Here is a 16,805-nt window from a genome sequence, read left to right as displayed (position 1 = left end):
ATCGTCCACTCCTAACCTGGCGTGTCTGGGTTCCTTCCACTCCAGAGACTGCAGCTTTTCCCAGGAGAGCCAGGCAATTGCATATTAACTTCCTGCTTGCTGCCAGTGAAGCAACCATGGTGTCCACCCCACCCCAAGCTTTCAGAGCAGAAGCTTTTGAGTCCTTCTGGCTGAAGCAGTGGATTAAAAAAATAAAATAATAAGGTCACCTCAGCATGCATTTTCTAGTTCTATCCCTTTCTTTTGAAGCAAAGATGAAAGGATTAATGCATTATTTGCCTTTTAGCCCAGGTGGTCTGTTCTGCTAGCCTCTGCCCCATTTACCATTGTTGCCACTAACAGCTGTCTGGATTGCAGCTGCTCTAATGAAAGAAGCCCTGAAATGTGCTACAGTCGGGCACCTGGCAATGCTGTACCCATTTGTTCATATTGAAGGAACATGCAAGCTTTTAATTGTTCATGGCAAAGGGAGCTTTTTAATGACTTCAATTAACAGAGAGAGAAGAACTCCAGTTAGCTCTTGCTATACAAAAGAGTGTCCACAACGTCATTAAAACAAGATTTACAAGTGTCATAACTCTCAGCAGCATAGTCAACAATACAGCCAATCATTACAACTGAGCACCAAAGGAGAAGGGGAGGGGGGGAAACCATCACACCACCTAGGGACGGGAAAGAAAGAAAGGAGTATGGGGGAGGGAGTGCAGAGGAAAAAAGAAAAGTCATTTTTCTTTTCAATCTAAATTGATTTTATTCTACAAAATGCTACTCAGTTAAAATTGTAAAAGCAAAACCATTTTAATATGTTCTTTCTTTCATAGCAGCAAGCTTTCTCTAACAAGCTTTTTGTTTTAGTGCAAATACTGTAGGCCTGTATTACAGTAAAATAACAAGAACAGAGAAGAGACAACACCAGAGAGAACACCTCAGAGCTGAGATTCTCCAGGACTGCAAGAACGATACCAAGATCACAACGAGCAAAGAAGGGTCCCAGTTCAGCAGTCACCTTTAAGAACCTCCTTGGCAGAAACTATTTCACTGCAGACAAAAAAAAGAAAAACCATGAGCTAAAACTTTTGAGGAAAAAAAGATAATGGTGCCCCCAAACCTTCAATTATCCTCATGGTCAGATACTAATCGCTGAGGCTTGATTCCACCTCTGACACTCACTTCGCAGCAGCGAAATGCTACTGATGCTTTCAATTTCCACAGGAAAGTGGAATCAGAATCAGGCCCTTTCTATATCTGAGGATCTTAAAGTAGACTTTAGTGACACTAGTAACTTATCGCTCTAATAAAGATGCACTATCCCTTATTGATGTTACTTTGAACTACACAGTATATCAAGATATATACAACATTTTATCCTCTCACTGAGCAAAAACAATTGGATACCTATTTTCTACACATTTTAATATGGTTTTAATATCAAGTAACCACAAACAAGAAAGTGGAATAACCCTTTAATCATACAGGATAGAAGGGGAACAATTAAGTAAAACAGGATGGGATTTTATTATTATCTTGTATTCTGAGATTTGTCCTCAACTCCACCTACTGTTCACAGAGGAATGATAATGCATCTTTAGAAACATATCTCTTTTTACATTTTATACAGACAACAAAACCCAGAATCTTTTATTTAAAGAACTGGAAAAAAAAATATTATCCTAAAAAAAGAAGAAGATGGGAGTACTTTTAATGCTTTCTTTATTATATCCAAGTCTTTAACAGAAAAAAAAAAAAGATGTAAACATGATAAATAAATAAGAAATAAAAGTAGATTGTTCCCCCCACCTCTTAAAATGTTTGACTTGGCCTTCCTAATGAAAATGAACTCTTAAGTGTCAAAATAATAAGGTTTCTTACATTTCAGAAGTCTGTTTTAGAATGAGAAAAAAAAATCATCAACAAAAAGCTAAAAAGCAACAACCAAACGCCAGGAATGTGAGTTGGGAGGATGTTAAATTAATGGCGGGCAGATCTGCTGGAGCAGGCACAAAATGGCTGCCTGCCAATAAATAATAAGATACCAGGGAGGGGGGGTGTCTTAGGTTTGTTTTTGTTTTTGTTTTTCATTTAGGAGGAAGGCCAGGTGGATCCTACATACAGTAAGCAGCAAAATTAAAGGTTCAGATGAACTAAATAGATCATTTAAATAATAATTATAAAAACACAACAGAGAGCTACTGTCCCCAGCAGGTTGGTCCCAAATCCCGTCACACCACAAGCAGTTTGAGACTTACCCAGTCTCCACACCTACAAGAAAGGAATAGATGAAAGCAATGCCACAACCAGGGAGGGGGAAGGAACAACGAGGGCAAAACTGGAATGGCAAACATCACCTAGAAGCTCAATGTTTCCTTCAATGCGGCTGCTACTGCTCCTCCCAGCTGGGCATTGATTAACTTCAGGTGTTATTAGATGCTTCACTGGGCCAGTCACTAGGGGGTCAGCCTAACACCAGCTGAAATTCCCTGGGCCTTTTGCTATTGACTTCAACAACTTTAGGTCAGATGCTGGTTATAACAGCTCCCGCATCCCCAGAGCATGCAGAAGAATGTGGAGGCACATTTAGGAATTCCTGTACATTCAGGAATCATCAGGTAAGGTACTCAAGGAAAATACCATTTCAGGGGCGGGGAAGATTCCCAAAAGCACACCAGCAAACCTGAAAAGAAGTATGCAGAGCCAGACCAAAACAGCAGGAGACTTCAAGCTGTACCTGTCTGCCAACAACTACACAAAGTTAAGGCTGATCCACAAAATACAGAAGGCAGGAGACCAGCGGTCCTAACACAGACATCCTCAAAGAGGCTTGAGGGAGAAAATGGGCAGGCACAAGGTGTTCAGGGCTCTTTCAGATAGCAAAGTGATTCCCTTTTCTTGGCAGTTTGAAATCGCTCCCATCAGTCTCACAGGACAGGAAAGGGGATGCTCCTGTCCTACCTCTGAGAAGGTCGATGATAAGTCAACAGGCAGTGGGCAAGGGCCAGCTGCAGCTCCTTTTGGCAGCAACTCAGTGAGCAGAAGCAAAGGTAGGAATTACAGCCTTCCTTGGGATGTGTGCCTTTCCCATAGGGGTGAGGAGAGGGTATGGGTGAGTGGCAAGGCCCTTTATTTAAAACCTTCCTGTCTAGGATGATAACTTTCTCTGGGGGGAGAAAAAAAAAAAAAAAAAAAAAAAGCTAAAGTAACTTGTAGAGACCGATCTGGGGCTATCACAGAGGACTGGGCCAAATGTGAAAACAAACATCTCTGCTGGGATGGCGTTTGGAGGCTGGCAGATACGGGGTTTGCGTGCAGGGAAGGCCACGCCTAAGGATTTTTTTATTTTTATTTTTTCAGAAATGCAATTGGATTATGCCACCTGCCTACTTGTCAGAGCTAGATAAACCTTTTCTTTTCCAAGAAACTTTCCATCCTACCTCTAGAAGTGCCTGTTTGCCCAGCAGACTGATATGCAGCCAACAAGATGGTCAACATACCTGAACTGCGAGCAAAAAGGGGACAAGCAATATATTAAAAGATATTTGTTAAGAAGGATTAACAGTATTTTAGATGTTTTCATTGTCCCCCTAGGAGCTGGGCTTACCTAGCTCTGAGGAGGCAGCTGATTTCCTAAAGCCCCTAGCACGAATGCTACTGACCTGCCAGCGATCCTGGTCAACTGGCCTCAAAAGCATCTGTATCACTTTAGGATTCACCATTTGTCAGTGCTGCATTCTGCCCACAGTGGGTAGAAATGACATGTAGGGACATTTTATTGAGCAGCCTTAGATTCTCAATGCAGACTGGCCCAAACAAGCACCTGGCAGAATGGAGACAATTAGAGAAACAGTGGTTTCACCTAAAGTGACATCGTCTACATAAAACCCTATGAGAACTGGATCCTCTGTGCTAACTACTGAAAATTTAATGTCTACTTTATTAAAAAAAATAAAAAGTTTTGATTATCATGTAAGGACAAACAGACTCCTGTATCAATTTTACTCATTAAGCTCAATTTGAAACCTCTAGCACTGGTATAAAGCTGGAAATGTTTAAGCAATAAAGTAAGTCTGAATTACTGAATCAGTTTTACAAAGGAAAAAGATCGCTCATATCTTTCTATTTCTGGCAGCTCTGGAAAAAAAAAAAAAAAAGGTTTAAAATTAATAATAATCGGGGGGGAAAAAAAAGAAAAGAAATAAAGTCTACCTTTACAGCCAAAGTAGTGTCACTTTGAAATGACTCAAGGAATAGGCATTGACCAGGGTCTGAGGGAATCCAGCCCTGCTGAGCAAAGGTCTGGCTCCACAAGACCGAGCCCTATTAGTTCCCAGTGGAGTTGGCAGGGACTGCAGCAGTTTAGCATCTCACAGCACCGGCCCTGTCATTGCATATTGCATTTCTCCAGGTCCAGCCTGACCAAGAAATACCCAAGTTTCAGTCAATTAAAAACAAAAAAAAAAAAGAAAGAAAACAAGAAAAGCTCACATCAGAATAAATAGCTGCCACCACAGCTTCAGACTGGACTAAAGAGCTATCCCGTAAGCAGCTTAGCTGGCAAGCTGAGCAGTCCTCGTGTGCACAAGGTCATGGTTGATCAGTGCCTTGACATCGCCAGGGCCTGAGCTTGGCTCCAAGCAGGAATAGGTTACACACGGGACTGCTCTCAGTAGCAAACGTTAGCGCTAAGCCCAGAGGTGGCTGGAGAAGACAAGGACCCAAGGCTGAAGGAAGAGCCCCCTGATTGGCTTCGGATCTTCAGGCCAGTCAACCCCAACAAAACCAGATCAATTAGATTGCAAAACATAAAAAGAGGCCAATGACCGAGATGCAAATAATGGTAATTGATTTTCCTCCAGTGTCAATTTGTCAGTCACACCAGATGTTATCAGAAGCTCTGGTTTCATTTGAGCAGGCCATCAGATCACCTATGCCACTGCTGCCTGGTCAGGAGCTCCTTGAGGCCCATGCTGGAGGCTGGATCCCTGCCTTCCCCCAGCTTCAGAAACTGAGGAGCTCTGAGCAAACACCACCTGCTGGTACCAACTGTGTGGATCTGCGCTGCCTTGTTTCCCAACAAGGGAAAACTCAGCGATGGCACAACCAGGTGGTTTCACCTCCTTATCCACTGCCAGTCTCCTGGATTTATAGCACACGGTGCCACTTTTTGGTAGTATGGTCTGCAAACATGGCCAACGGGAGGGGAGGATTTTACTAACAGAAAGAGGTTAGCATCTGAGTCAGGAAACCTGATGGGGAAAGAGACGCAGTGCTCTCTAGAGAGCAGGCAGCCCAGGAAAAGTAAACAATGAGTCCAGCAGCAGATTTGGTATCTACCAAGTTGGGGTTAAAACCCTGCCAAAGACACTGGTAAGTGCCAACCCAGCAGCTTTTCTGATGCTACTTTGGCCCTGAGATGCTGACTTGGTTTTTGAGGAGCCCAAGGGGACAGATGTATTTACTTTTTAAGGAAAAAAAGGCTTCCACATGAGCTCCTGCTCTGTTCACTGTGTCTGTGCCACAGGGCACAGTTACGAGCTCTGCCCTTGCCGCTGAGCCCTTGGGCTCCTCTTGGTCCCCCCACCAGCTCCTGGCCATCCCCTCCCGCCCAGGCAAAGTTTCCCACAGCCTGTCCCCAAGAGGAAAGATCCTAACAAGCCTTTAGACTTCAAAGCAACTGGATGAAATGTCATGGGATCGACAACATTGGAAATGATAAGCAGAGAGAGAGAGAGGGAAAGAAGAACTTGTAAGGTCAACTAACCAGAATGATCTAAGCACAGAGCATAACCGATCAGATCAATTCACAAAGGAAAGGGACGACTAGCAACTGTCTGCAGCTCGCCTTCCGTCCTGGCCAGGAGTGTTCCTCAAGTCCATTACGGCTGAGAAGAGGTTTCCATAGGCAGTCCCTACAGAGGGGACGTTGCCCTCTCCAAACAGTCCCAGTGCGTCAGTCCCACCCTTGCCGTTTCCTGCCTCCAGGGAGCTGACGTTGGTCCTCACTCTCCTTCCTGGAGCTGCAGCACTTCCCCATCCTTGTTCTTGCTGCCCTTGTGCTTGAACGATCCTGTGCCTGTCTCTAATCCCATGGAGAGGGGCTCCCCCCACGGAGCTGGGTGGGGGGTGTAACACACTGGCAATGGGGGGCCACGGGGGGATTACAATGCCAGCAAGGTGGGAGAGTTCAAGGAATCCGAGGACTGGTCACCACTGCTGCTGCTCCTCCGGTGAGCTTTGGAGCAGGACTCAGACGGGGAGAGAGGAGACTCCTGATCCAAGACGTTGGGGTAGGTGAACACCAAGTTGGAGGAGCCAGGAGTGATGGCTGGTGTCGAGGTCACCACGATGGGAGTGTTGAGTGCCTCCTCCCCATAAAAACCTCCAGCAATGCTGATGGGCTTAATGACAGACCTCTGGGCTTTGTCAAGGACCAAAGAGGAAGACGGGATCTCTTCCTCCACAGGCTCCTGCTTCACCACCACCGCTCCGCTCGCTCCAGTCCGAACGCTCTGGAGGCTGCTGGATGGTGGGCTCCGGCGCTCCTCAGGGCTGATTTTGCACACAGGGCTGTGAGCCACCAGCATGAACTCCAGTTTCTCCTTCTCCTTCTGGAGCTCAGCGATCTCTTTTTGCAGCACTGACTTCTCCTCCTCCAGCACCTCAGTTTCCTGCAGACAAAAGGGGAAATAAGTAAGTATCAGAGGCTCTGGCACCGTTCCTCACCTAGAACATGGCCACTAAGTCCAGTTCCCAGCTGGCATGGGCAGATACGCCCCAGCCTCGTCATGAACCAAGCAAACATCAGGGCATTGCTAGTTGAGTATTCTGCATTTCCTAAACTTCACTGATCTAAGGGTTATAAATGGTCTTCTCAAGAGCCCACACTAATTTTCTCACAGCCAGCCTCTACAACTCCGTCTCATTCTGTGGCTTAAGTAACGCTTTACCTTTGCTGTCTGCCTGCCAGACTAGCAGAGAGGACTCAAGATCACCTCTCATCATATTTTGTTAGGATTAGGTCGTGTTCTCATTTCCTAGACAGAGGTAGTATACAGCAATCTCTAAACTGTTTCCATTTTTCTTTCTGTAGCTCATATTCCAGATGAGATCTTGCCTGCACCTTGTACAAAGGACTACCACTTTCATTTCCACTACATCATCATCCCTCAATGCATCCTAGGGTTATTCCATTTACCTTTGCCACAGTCACATCACACTGGTGGCTCATAGTCAATCTGTGAGCAATTAGTATTTTCCTGTGTGAGGAGCTCACAGAAGTACTCACCCTCAGTCCTTCAGGATATGACCTCCCGGTTTGTACTCCTCTCACTTGTATTAGCTTAGTCATGAGAATCCTTAAATTCTTACTACATGCTGTCTTGCCTCCTCTACACAGGGAATACCTCCCGAATTTGAGTCAGCAGCACAGTTCAGTGGTGTGCTTTCACTCCTGTGATTCTTAATACCATCATCAAACGCAACCAACCCCAGGCTGCTTCTCAGAGGAGTACTGGAGTCTTCCCTACAGACTCTTTGAACACAAACCATCCTTTCCTCCTCTACAGTCAGTCTGTTACCCCAACACAGTTCTTGCACTCATCCCCACCTTCTCTAGCTTACTAAGTTATTCCCCTATGGCACCAAGCCATACATCTCTGCAGAGCTTCCTTTGGGCAGAAAATCGGTTACCCCCGCCAGAGACAGGTTAGCCTAAATTACATGGCTTTGAGAGGTACACATAGCATTGCCTCATTTTCTCCTGCTTTCAGATGACCCTGAAGTCTTGTGTGCTTTTGTCCTCAAGGCTTTCATCTGAGGCACGCAGAGTCTTTATTTTCACATACAGAGGTAGGAAGATGCATGCTAGACAGCAGACTAGACAGGAAGAGAGCTCCTGAGATGTTTTGGGCAGTCAGCAGCAGGAATTTAGGCTGCTGAGCCCTCACCACCACTGATGTATAGGAGCAACGTCACTGGGCAGCCTTGGAAGGGGAAGGCAGCATGTGTTTTGCAGCATCTTCCCCAAACAGGCTAGAAGAGGGAGAGCAATGCCCTGCGAGCTGGTCCGAAGGGTGAGCGACAAGGAGGAAGAAATGCATGCAGAGCACGTACCGCCTGGAGTTTCTCTGTTAGCTCTCGACGCCTGTTACGACACTTAGCAGCTGCCAGCTTGTTCCTCTCTCTCCGGATCCTTCGCTTCTCTTCTTCCTCAGGCGACAGCTGTGGGCAAGTGCCAAGAAAACCCACAATCAGATCTGAGCAAGGCATTCCTTGAAGTTTGTGAGGATTTAACCGCAACACACAGAAAAAAGGCCTGATCCAGCAGGATGCTCAGCACTCCCCCTCTTCACTGATGTCAGCAGAAGATGAAAGCGCATGGTATCTCTGCGAGCACCGGGTCTCAGCAGAAGGGTGAGGAGAAGGCAGAGTGGGGAGCAGGGGGAAGATTGTGTAAGAGGACAGTGAATCTGCACCAAGGCCAAACAGATAAAAGATGCTCTGATTGTTTCACAACTTGGGTGGTACATTAAGCAAAACCAGAGCGCGATGTTGTAAGTGCCTCTTTCTTGAAAGAAAATATCTGCTGCTTCCCACACAAAAATAGTTGTTAGCTTGAAGGTCGGGGATGGGGTGGGGGGAGAGAGAGAGAGAGAGATCAGCAGAGCTCTCAAGAAGTCTGAGGCAACAATTGTTTATACCACCCCAAAATCTGACCTCAGATTTTGGAGCACTCAGCGAGATAACAGGCGGCGTTTCTCGCATCAGCAGGCAAGGCTCCAGCGATACCAAGGGCTTCCTGAGGCCAGCTGACATCCTCTCTGATGTAAATCGGGAGCAATTCCATAGAAACCCATCGAGTTACATTCTTGCGACACCAGAGGAAGTGAGCAGGAGCCCACAAGATCTAGTGAGGTCAGGCCTAGCTTCTGGGGTTGGAGACAAGGTCTGATAAATCCCAGCAGCAAGCAGCGTGCCCCACAGCACGGCCTCCTCTGCACGGGGCCAGCCCCGCACCGGGCCCTTCAGCCTCGCCGGGCTGGCCAGCAGAGCACTTGTCAGCAGAGAACGGGAAGAAAACACCTCTTTTCATAGAAGCTTTCAGTTTTAGTATCTTTGGGGATGTCAAAATTGCAAGAAGATATTCAACCCTTTCTACCGTCTCTTCAGTGTTAGCTTTACTCTAACCTCAATCTGTTTTGTTTTGGTTTGCTTCATTTCCCTAATTTCGATCTCTGCAGTTTCAGGGAGTTTACCTCAGTCCCTGGGCATTCCCCTCGCTCTGTTCTGCTTTTTGTCCCGGGCCCCTGTGCGCGGTGGCAATGATTTCAGCGGCAGGTACCCCTGCACAGCTCTGTGCACCCGACTCCCTGTGGGTGTGCGGGGTTAGAGTGTATTTGTGCACCACTATCTGCAGGGAAAAACATCAGGCACACACACAAACTCTGGGCTGACTGGGGGCCTCTGTAGACAGTTTTCAGGAGCCTTTTTGTGCTTTGGAAGCACAGATCTCACTGAAATACATTGGGACCAAAATCAGTCCTCCCGGGGCCCTCAGTCATTTTTAAGTTATCTATCTCAGAGGCTATGCTGTTTAAAAATCTCATAGATGGGGCTGAAGATGCTAATTTGGTCGTGCTTAACAGCAGAACAGGTCTAAAAAGGAATATTCTGGAAGTGGTGCTGGATTTGTTTGAAAGCAGCTTGCTTTGGCACTGCCGGTGCCCCTGCTGCACGTGCTGCCTGTCGTTGGTCCAAGCCCCACGCGCGCAGCCGCTGGCAGAAGCGTTCATCAAGACGGGCCCTTTTCCTACAAGGTCTTCCAAAAAGGCACTCGGGCTCGGCGCTCACAAGCACCAGCAGTGGAAACCTGAGCCAAAGAGTCACGGTGAGCCGCCCGGGTCCCGCCATAGCACGTGTCTAATCAAAAGGACTTGGATGTGAATGACCCGCAATGAACGGCTTGCAAACAAGCCACAGGCCAGGAATTGCTTGGCAGGCATCCTTCCGCAAATAACTCCCAACAACAAATAAACCCGAGAATATGGTGATCTCTTCACGGCCAATTTGTGAGCACAGAGGCAGCATTTGTCAAACAAATCAGCCGCTGCTAATTATTCCCCCAGTTCTCGTGAGAGCTTCCCCGGAGTTGGACACCGGCCCTGTGGGGAAGAGGGAAGGCCAGCACCTCACCCAGCCCCAGTGGGGCTCAGGCTTGTCCTGCTTGGCACAAGCAGGCCTTCAGTGGGACATCTAGGTGCCCTCCATGCAACAGAATTGGGCTGTGAATCAAAACAGACCTAAAAACCTAGAAGTAGGGCCACTGTCTCATTAGAAACAGGCCTCACGCAGCAGCTTGTTCGTGCACAGTGTGCACAGCACGTCCTGTTACGTTCCTCTGTGGTGACCCACATAACTGCTGCTTGGGGATGATTTGGGGAGATCTAAATCACTCAAATTTTCTTTAAAAGGGCACAGGCAGCAGTGGGACCAGCCATCCCACCCAGCTGAGAGAACGCCACCGGGATGGTGGCACCTGTTGTCTCCCCGACTCACTGATGTAAAGAGGTCGGGAGATTGCACGCTTGTGGTGGGAGGGTGGATTTAGATCCTGGACATCCAGAAGGCTCTCTGTGAGACTGGAGGTGCTCTGGGTGAGCTGCTCCTCCCTGCACGATGCTGGTTGGCACTGGTGGTATCACCCAAAGCGGGACAGGAGCAGCGCAGGTGGCCACAGCTCTGACACAAAACACCGTCTGATGTAATTTGGGCATCAGTTTTGTAAGTGACCTATGTAAAGCTCAGGGGTTTCCTTCTGCCTGGAGCGGCAAAAAAACTCAAACTGAAACCCAAGGCTCAACTTGAGAGTTTCACCTGCTTTTGAAACCGAGCCGCAAGGCGGCCCCGCGGTGCAAAGCCTTTGATGGAGGCCGGTTAAGTCGTGCCGCATGCTGAGGAAGCGGCAAGAAAGCCACCCTCCAGCTCACGCCGTGCATCACCCTGAGAAACGCACGTACAGAGCGGGTGACAGACCTCGGCTCTCCCCATGGGGCCGGGAGATGCTGTGAGAGGGCACCAGGGGACTCCCCCGGTGCAAGGGGATCTTCATGTACCCTGCGTCATCCTGCCCGCCGTGCTTACCTGCTCATCTCTTCGTCTCCGTCCCACGGTGGTCCCGATGGTTTTAATCACGCCTGGCCGCTGAAGGGCCGTGTGTCCGGCCACCGAGGACAGCGGGGGCAGCGGGTGGCTGTAGGGGTGCGAGCGGGAGTAGGGGCTGGACATGGAGGTGATGACGGTGGGCTGCACCATCCACTGCAGGTCTTGGCTGGTCGTGATGGCGTTGATCGTGGGGATGAAAGCACTGCCTGATCCTGGCATATCTACTCGAAATTTCTAGGAGGAAAGGCAGGGGAGAGAGAAAAGAAGAAACTGTCAGAGAAAGCGGAACATGGCATATGCTCAGAAATCAGCCAGGCCCTCAAGAGCGGCACTGGTGAGGGTCAGAGCAGTGCCTGAAGCAAAGGCACCGCTGCTGGTGCCCCTGCAGCAACCCAGGCTGCTCCCACCGCAGCCCCCAGGCCTTGCCCTTGCCCAGCCCCATCCTCATCTCCCCCAGCCCACCCCAGCATCCCCAAAGCCACCTCCTGCGCGGGCCCACTGCTCCTTCCGGCATGGGGCAAAAGGGGAATTAAGGAGTTTCTAGAAAAACACTTCTCTGCCAATCCAAAGAAAAGGAAGAGAAACTTGGGCTCTGAAATGCTGTTACCAAGAAGAGAGTCAAGCCTTCTACCCAAGGATTCCCCCGAAATTCTGGCTCAGGATGGCCAGGGCAGCAGCTTGCTTCTCACTCGGTGGCTCCACGCTCGCCGCACACACGGCGCGAGAAACCCGGCCCCGGGATGGTTACGTGCAGGGATATGTATTTTAATAGCAGCCTATAAAATAGGTCTCAGGATTGAGATCGGACAAGTTCCCTGCAGCTCTCTGCACTGTCTAGACAAAACAAGGCAGCAGTAAAACCAAGGCAGTAGGTAATGATCGCCTCCAAAATATGTGTACACCTTGTTTCAGACAGAGGTAAATCCATCTGGATAATATGCTGGCACTCAAATGCCAGGAAAACAATTGCTTGTCCCCGGAGGGGGAAGCAGGGGAGAAGGAATGCTTTTGTCTACCAAGAACTCCCTTCAGGAGACTTTCAATGGTTAGAGTAGGCTTTACAGCCAGGCATGCCTTGCTCACCCTGCGAGGGATGGGGCTCGCAGGACCAGCAGCATGTAAGCCTTGCCTGGACCCTGTGAGAAACGCATGCTCTGGGGTCAGCAAACCAGCTTCCCGGGGACGCGAGGGGCCTTGCATCAGCCTGACCTCAGCCCAGGTAAGCGTCCCAGATAAGGGACAGCACTCCAACACAGATTTCCTTTTCAGGGTGTGCCTAGTCAAGCACCTTGCCCAAGCGCTTTGTTAAACCAAGGCTACTGCAAACAGTATTCCACACGCTGATAGCCACAGCGCTGGGGCCAGTCTTAGCCACAAGTCCAGCTGCCAAGGCCCGGAGAAGAGAAGATCCAATTTGCACGCAGACAAGTGCCAGTTTACAGCTTTGGACAGCCCTAAATCTAAAAAGAAAGGACAAGAGAAGGCAGAAGCACACCCAGTGAGGTGGGAGGGGGGAAGCGATGCAGGCAGGGTGGCACCGGCACCAAGACCATGGCACAAGCCCCACCAGAACCTCAGAGGTTCACCCAAAGCTGGACGCTGGCACAGCCTCAGCTCACCCCACATGTCTGTAAACGCCATCCTCGCAGCCTCTCCCAGCTAGCTCTGGAGGCCCAGGACTGCCAGCTGCAAATACCACAGAGGAGTTTCCTGGTGAAAACCTCCTGCGTTGCTCTGCCCGGTGCCCCCATGGCACAGGAGGGAGCCTCGGTGCCTCCACAGCCATGACACCCTCACCGAGGGACCTGAACCTCACAGGAGGAAGGAAGCACGTGGCTAGTTAAACCACAGGTGCTCAAGTCGAGAGACGCAAGTTCTGCTTCCAGCTCCACAAGACACTTTTTTTTTTTTTTTAATCTACCTGCGCCATCACCTCTTCTGTACCCAAAAATCAGAGAAGAAAGGAGCCCTGCCTTCTTGGCAGCGACACCTGAAAGCTGTGTCTGGCTGCACAGCGCACCGAGATGCCTTGGTGCTTTGCTGGGCACAGACACGGCTCCAGAGGAGACCTTCACGGCGGCGCCACGTTACCACAGCCTCCAGCGCCCTGCTACAAATTCCCAGCAGGGGCCAGGCGAGTCAGCCCCATCATCAAGTCAGCCACACAAGACACAAACATCAGGCTCCACACTATTAATAAGGTGACTGCCACACCGGCAGTCACTCCTGTATTTGACCCGGGACTCCTGGTCAGCAAAGGGGCCGCTCACTCCAGCCACATCCCTTGGCAGCTCCCTGGGCTTGCTGTCAGGCCCAGGGCCAAGAGCAGGCAGGATGCAGCCCCTGTCTGTGCCATGTCCCATCGCTGCCACCAGCTTCCTTTCTAATCCCTCAAAATATCCTACGGAATTCCCCCAAACACTCCAAAGGCAGTATTTTTCCATAACTACGGGGCCAGACTGCTGTGATGCTAAGTCTTCAGCTGCAGGCACTTCGGGCCGCAGCTGGATTTTCCCTGTACCGCTTCCTGGCCAGCCAGGCTTTCCCACACACCTCACCTTCCCCACCAGGACACCACACCGCCACCAACTCCGCCACCCCAAAAGGCTGCTGCCCTCCGCTTTTCCTGCTCTGGCCCGGGAGAGGCTGCTGGAGGCAGGGCTCCGCTCTCTGTGTCGGCAGGAGGCTGGCGGCGCCATGGGACAGATGCAGCACACAGACGGGAGAAGAAATCCTTAAAAAAGCAGCAGCTGGACGAGGACCGAGGAGGAGTCCTGTTGATAAGGGTGCAAGAGCCCAAGCTCAGCCCTGGCTCTGCCTCGAGACGCGGGGCTGGAGAGGAGCCGGCCCCGAGGAGGCTCCAGCGAGGCAGGGCAGGGCCAGGCTGCAGGGGCACGTCCCAGCTCGGAAGCGGCCAAGGAAAAAAAAAAAAAAAGAAGAAGAAAAAAAAACAACACAAATACCAGAAAAATCCACCTAGAGGAACTTTAACAAACACTTGATTTTGGAATCCAGAGCATATGGGACGTATCCCGTAACAAATAAAAGCCCCCCAACAGATCGCCCGTGTTGAACACCTCCTGGAAGGAGAACCAGACACCACACGGGGATATTTCAGGGGAAAGTTGGCCAGTCTGAAAAAGTACACAAATTATTCCTATTAAAGTCTATGTTTAGCACATGGCAAGTCGGCGATTAGGAATACAGCGTGACACGCAACTTAAAAGAAAAATGTTCCAGTGCTGCCGCGTTGTATGGGAAAAATAATTAAAAAGCATCAAAGTTCTGGCTCAGAGTCACAGTTTCCACTCAGACATGTGACTGATGCATCTTTCCTTGCTTTGGGAGAGGAAAAAAAAAAGACAAGAAAAAATTTCTACAATGCATATTTTCTGTGGCGATAAAGCCCCACAGATCCCCCTAGCCTGGGATCAGCGGAGCAGCCCCGTTCCTCGGGTAAAGGCAAAGCTCACATTTGATCCTAATCTACAACATCTGTAGGGATCAAGGGAAAGACGGGGGCCTTGAGAAATTGCCCAGACTCTTAAAGAAAACATCGCTGAGCCGGCGTCCCGCGCAGAGCCCCGGCGCGGATAGGAAACGTAGGAACTGGGCTCTGGCGCCCGCACGCGAGCTGCCTGGAGAGGACGCGCACCACCAGAAAATAAGAGGGAAAAGAAAAAATAAGTTAAAAAAGCCGACCAACAGCCATCAGCCCCTCCGGCCCGCTCGGGGCTGGGTGCCGCCAGCCTCTCCCAGCCTCCTGCGGCGAGTGCCGGACTCCGGTGCCCGGGCTAAGCAGGGAGCGGGGAGGGCGAGCGAAGGCTTTCCAGCTTTTTCGGCTTCTCCCCGCTCGCCCACCTCGTCCCGGAGCCGGCTGGGAAGGCGCTGAGGGCTCCGGCCGCCAGCTGCAGTCCCTGGGAGCCTCCCTCCGTCCTCGGCGCAGCCCGCAGAGGGCACCCACGAGATGCGCTGGGAGGCGGCTGGGAACCGCGGCGAGTCATTTCTGGTAAAACTTCTTTAATGCGAGGAATGTCACGGGCTGGTACGGTTGGCAAAGTTTAGCACCGGAGTTGTTTTTTTTTCTCTCTCTTTTTTTTTTTTTTTTGAAACGATCCTATGACTTGTGGATGCGGAGACGCGCCGGGGCTGGCAGCGCTGCTCGCACACCAAATAACACCACTGGGAGGAATGGGGGGGACGGGGGGGGGGGGGAGCGCAACTCCCCGAAAAAAGCCGCGGAGTGGGGATAGGCCGGCTGATGTAAACAAGTTATGAAATGGACCGCGTTTGTATAACCCGCCCGCTTGTGTAACGCCTGCCACGGGAGTGCCGGGGTAAGGCGCGCGAGCCGCTTTTGGGGCGTTTTCGGCGGAAAACCCAAAAAAACAGCTGGAAAGGGAGCGGGGGGAGACCCCGGGTAGGGCAAAGCGCAGCTCCCCGGTCGAAATCTGGGGGCGGCGAGAGCGAAAGGCGGCCCCGCACCTCCCGTCGGGGTCTCTCCCCCGGCCCCCAGCCCCGACCCCCGGCCCCGTAGCCCCGCGCCCGGGCCCTACCTGCTGGGCTGCGCCGCCGGAGTAGGTCTCGGGGTGTCCCGGAGAGCCGCTGCTGCCTCTGGAGGAGGTGTCGAAGTTGCCGGGGTAGTCCTGGTACATGGTCCGAGGTCGGGCCGGGGGGAGCCGCGTCCCCGCCTTCCCGCACCGCCAGCCGCCGCTCCCTGCGCCGTTCTCCCCGCCCCCTGGCCGCGGCCGCCGAGGGCTTTGGTGTGGCTGGGTGCGAGCGTGTGTGAGCGCGTGTGTGTGTGTGTGTGTGCCCCTTATGGGAACGGGGCTGGAAAAGGCTTTTTGGGGTGGGAGGGAAAAAAAGGGGAAAGAAAAAAAAAAAAACAAGGAAAAGGGGAAAAAATGGAAAAGAAGGGGGAAAACGGGGAAAAGAGAGAAGGAGAGGGGGGAAGAAAAGGAAAAGAGAGAAAGAAGGAGGAAAATAAAATAAAAAAGGAAAAGAGAAATTTTTTAAAAAAAAGAATAAAAAAGAGATAAAAGAAAAAAAAAAGAAAAAAAAAGGAAAAGAAATGAAAAAAAAGGGAGAAAAAAATAGGAAAACGAAAGAAGATTAAAAATGAAATGAAAAAGGGGTAACAAAATAAGGAAAATGGGAGAAAAAAGGCAAAACCCCCAAAATCAAGCGATCTGCGGAGCGGCTCCCCGGAGCGGCGCGGGGAGGCTGCGGCGGCAGGGGAGCGCCGAGCGGGGAACGCCGCCGGGCTGGGCCGTGCCGGTGCTGCGGGTGCTGCCCGTGCTGTCCGTGCCGTGCCGTGCCGTGCCCCCTATGTCCCGCTCCCTGCGCGCCGCCCGGTCACTGCCGCCCCTCCGGCGGCGCGGCGCGGCCCCGGGCGGAGCGGGCGGAGCGAGCTGCCCGCCCCCGGCCGCCCCTTTATAACCGCGGCCCGGCCGCGCTGCGCCGCTCCGCTCTGCGCTGCTCTGCGGGGCGGCGGCACGGCCCCGCTGCCCGCTCCGGCCCCTATTATCCGGCCCCGCCGCGCCGCCGCCGCCGCCGCACCATGTGCACCGCGCACGTCAAACCCGCGGCGCTGCCGCCCCGCCCCGCCCGCGCGGAGCCTCCCACCGCGCCCCGCTGCGGGGGGGGGGGGG

The 16,805-nt window shown here is 51.2% G+C and overlaps 1 protein-coding gene across 1 annotated transcript; it reads right to left on the bottom strand.

Moving 5' to 3' along the window:
- Nucleotides 1-447: 447 nt before the first annotated feature.
- On the bottom strand, nt 448-15,990 carry FOSL2 (FOS like 2, AP-1 transcription factor subunit). The gene is made up of 4 exons (XM_035321904.1): nt 15,711-15,990; nt 11,134-11,388; nt 8,107-8,214; nt 448-6,662 (listed from the first exon to the last, which is right to left on the bottom strand). The coding sequence occupies exons 1-4, from the start codon at nt 15,807-15,809 to the stop codon at nt 6,153-6,155; spliced, it is 972 nt and encodes a 323-aa protein (XP_035177795.1). The 5' UTR covers nt 15,810-15,990; the 3' UTR covers nt 448-6,152.
- Between the last annotated feature and the right edge of the window lie 815 nt (nt 15,991-16,805).

The sequence above is a fragment of the Oxyura jamaicensis genome, chromosome 3, assembly GCF_011077185.1.
Source record: "Oxyura jamaicensis isolate SHBP4307 breed ruddy duck chromosome 3, BPBGC_Ojam_1.0, whole genome shotgun sequence".
Taxonomy (NCBI): Eukaryota; Metazoa; Chordata; class Aves; order Anseriformes; family Anatidae; genus Oxyura; species Oxyura jamaicensis.
This window is presented reverse-complemented; position numbering and strand designations above follow the sequence as displayed.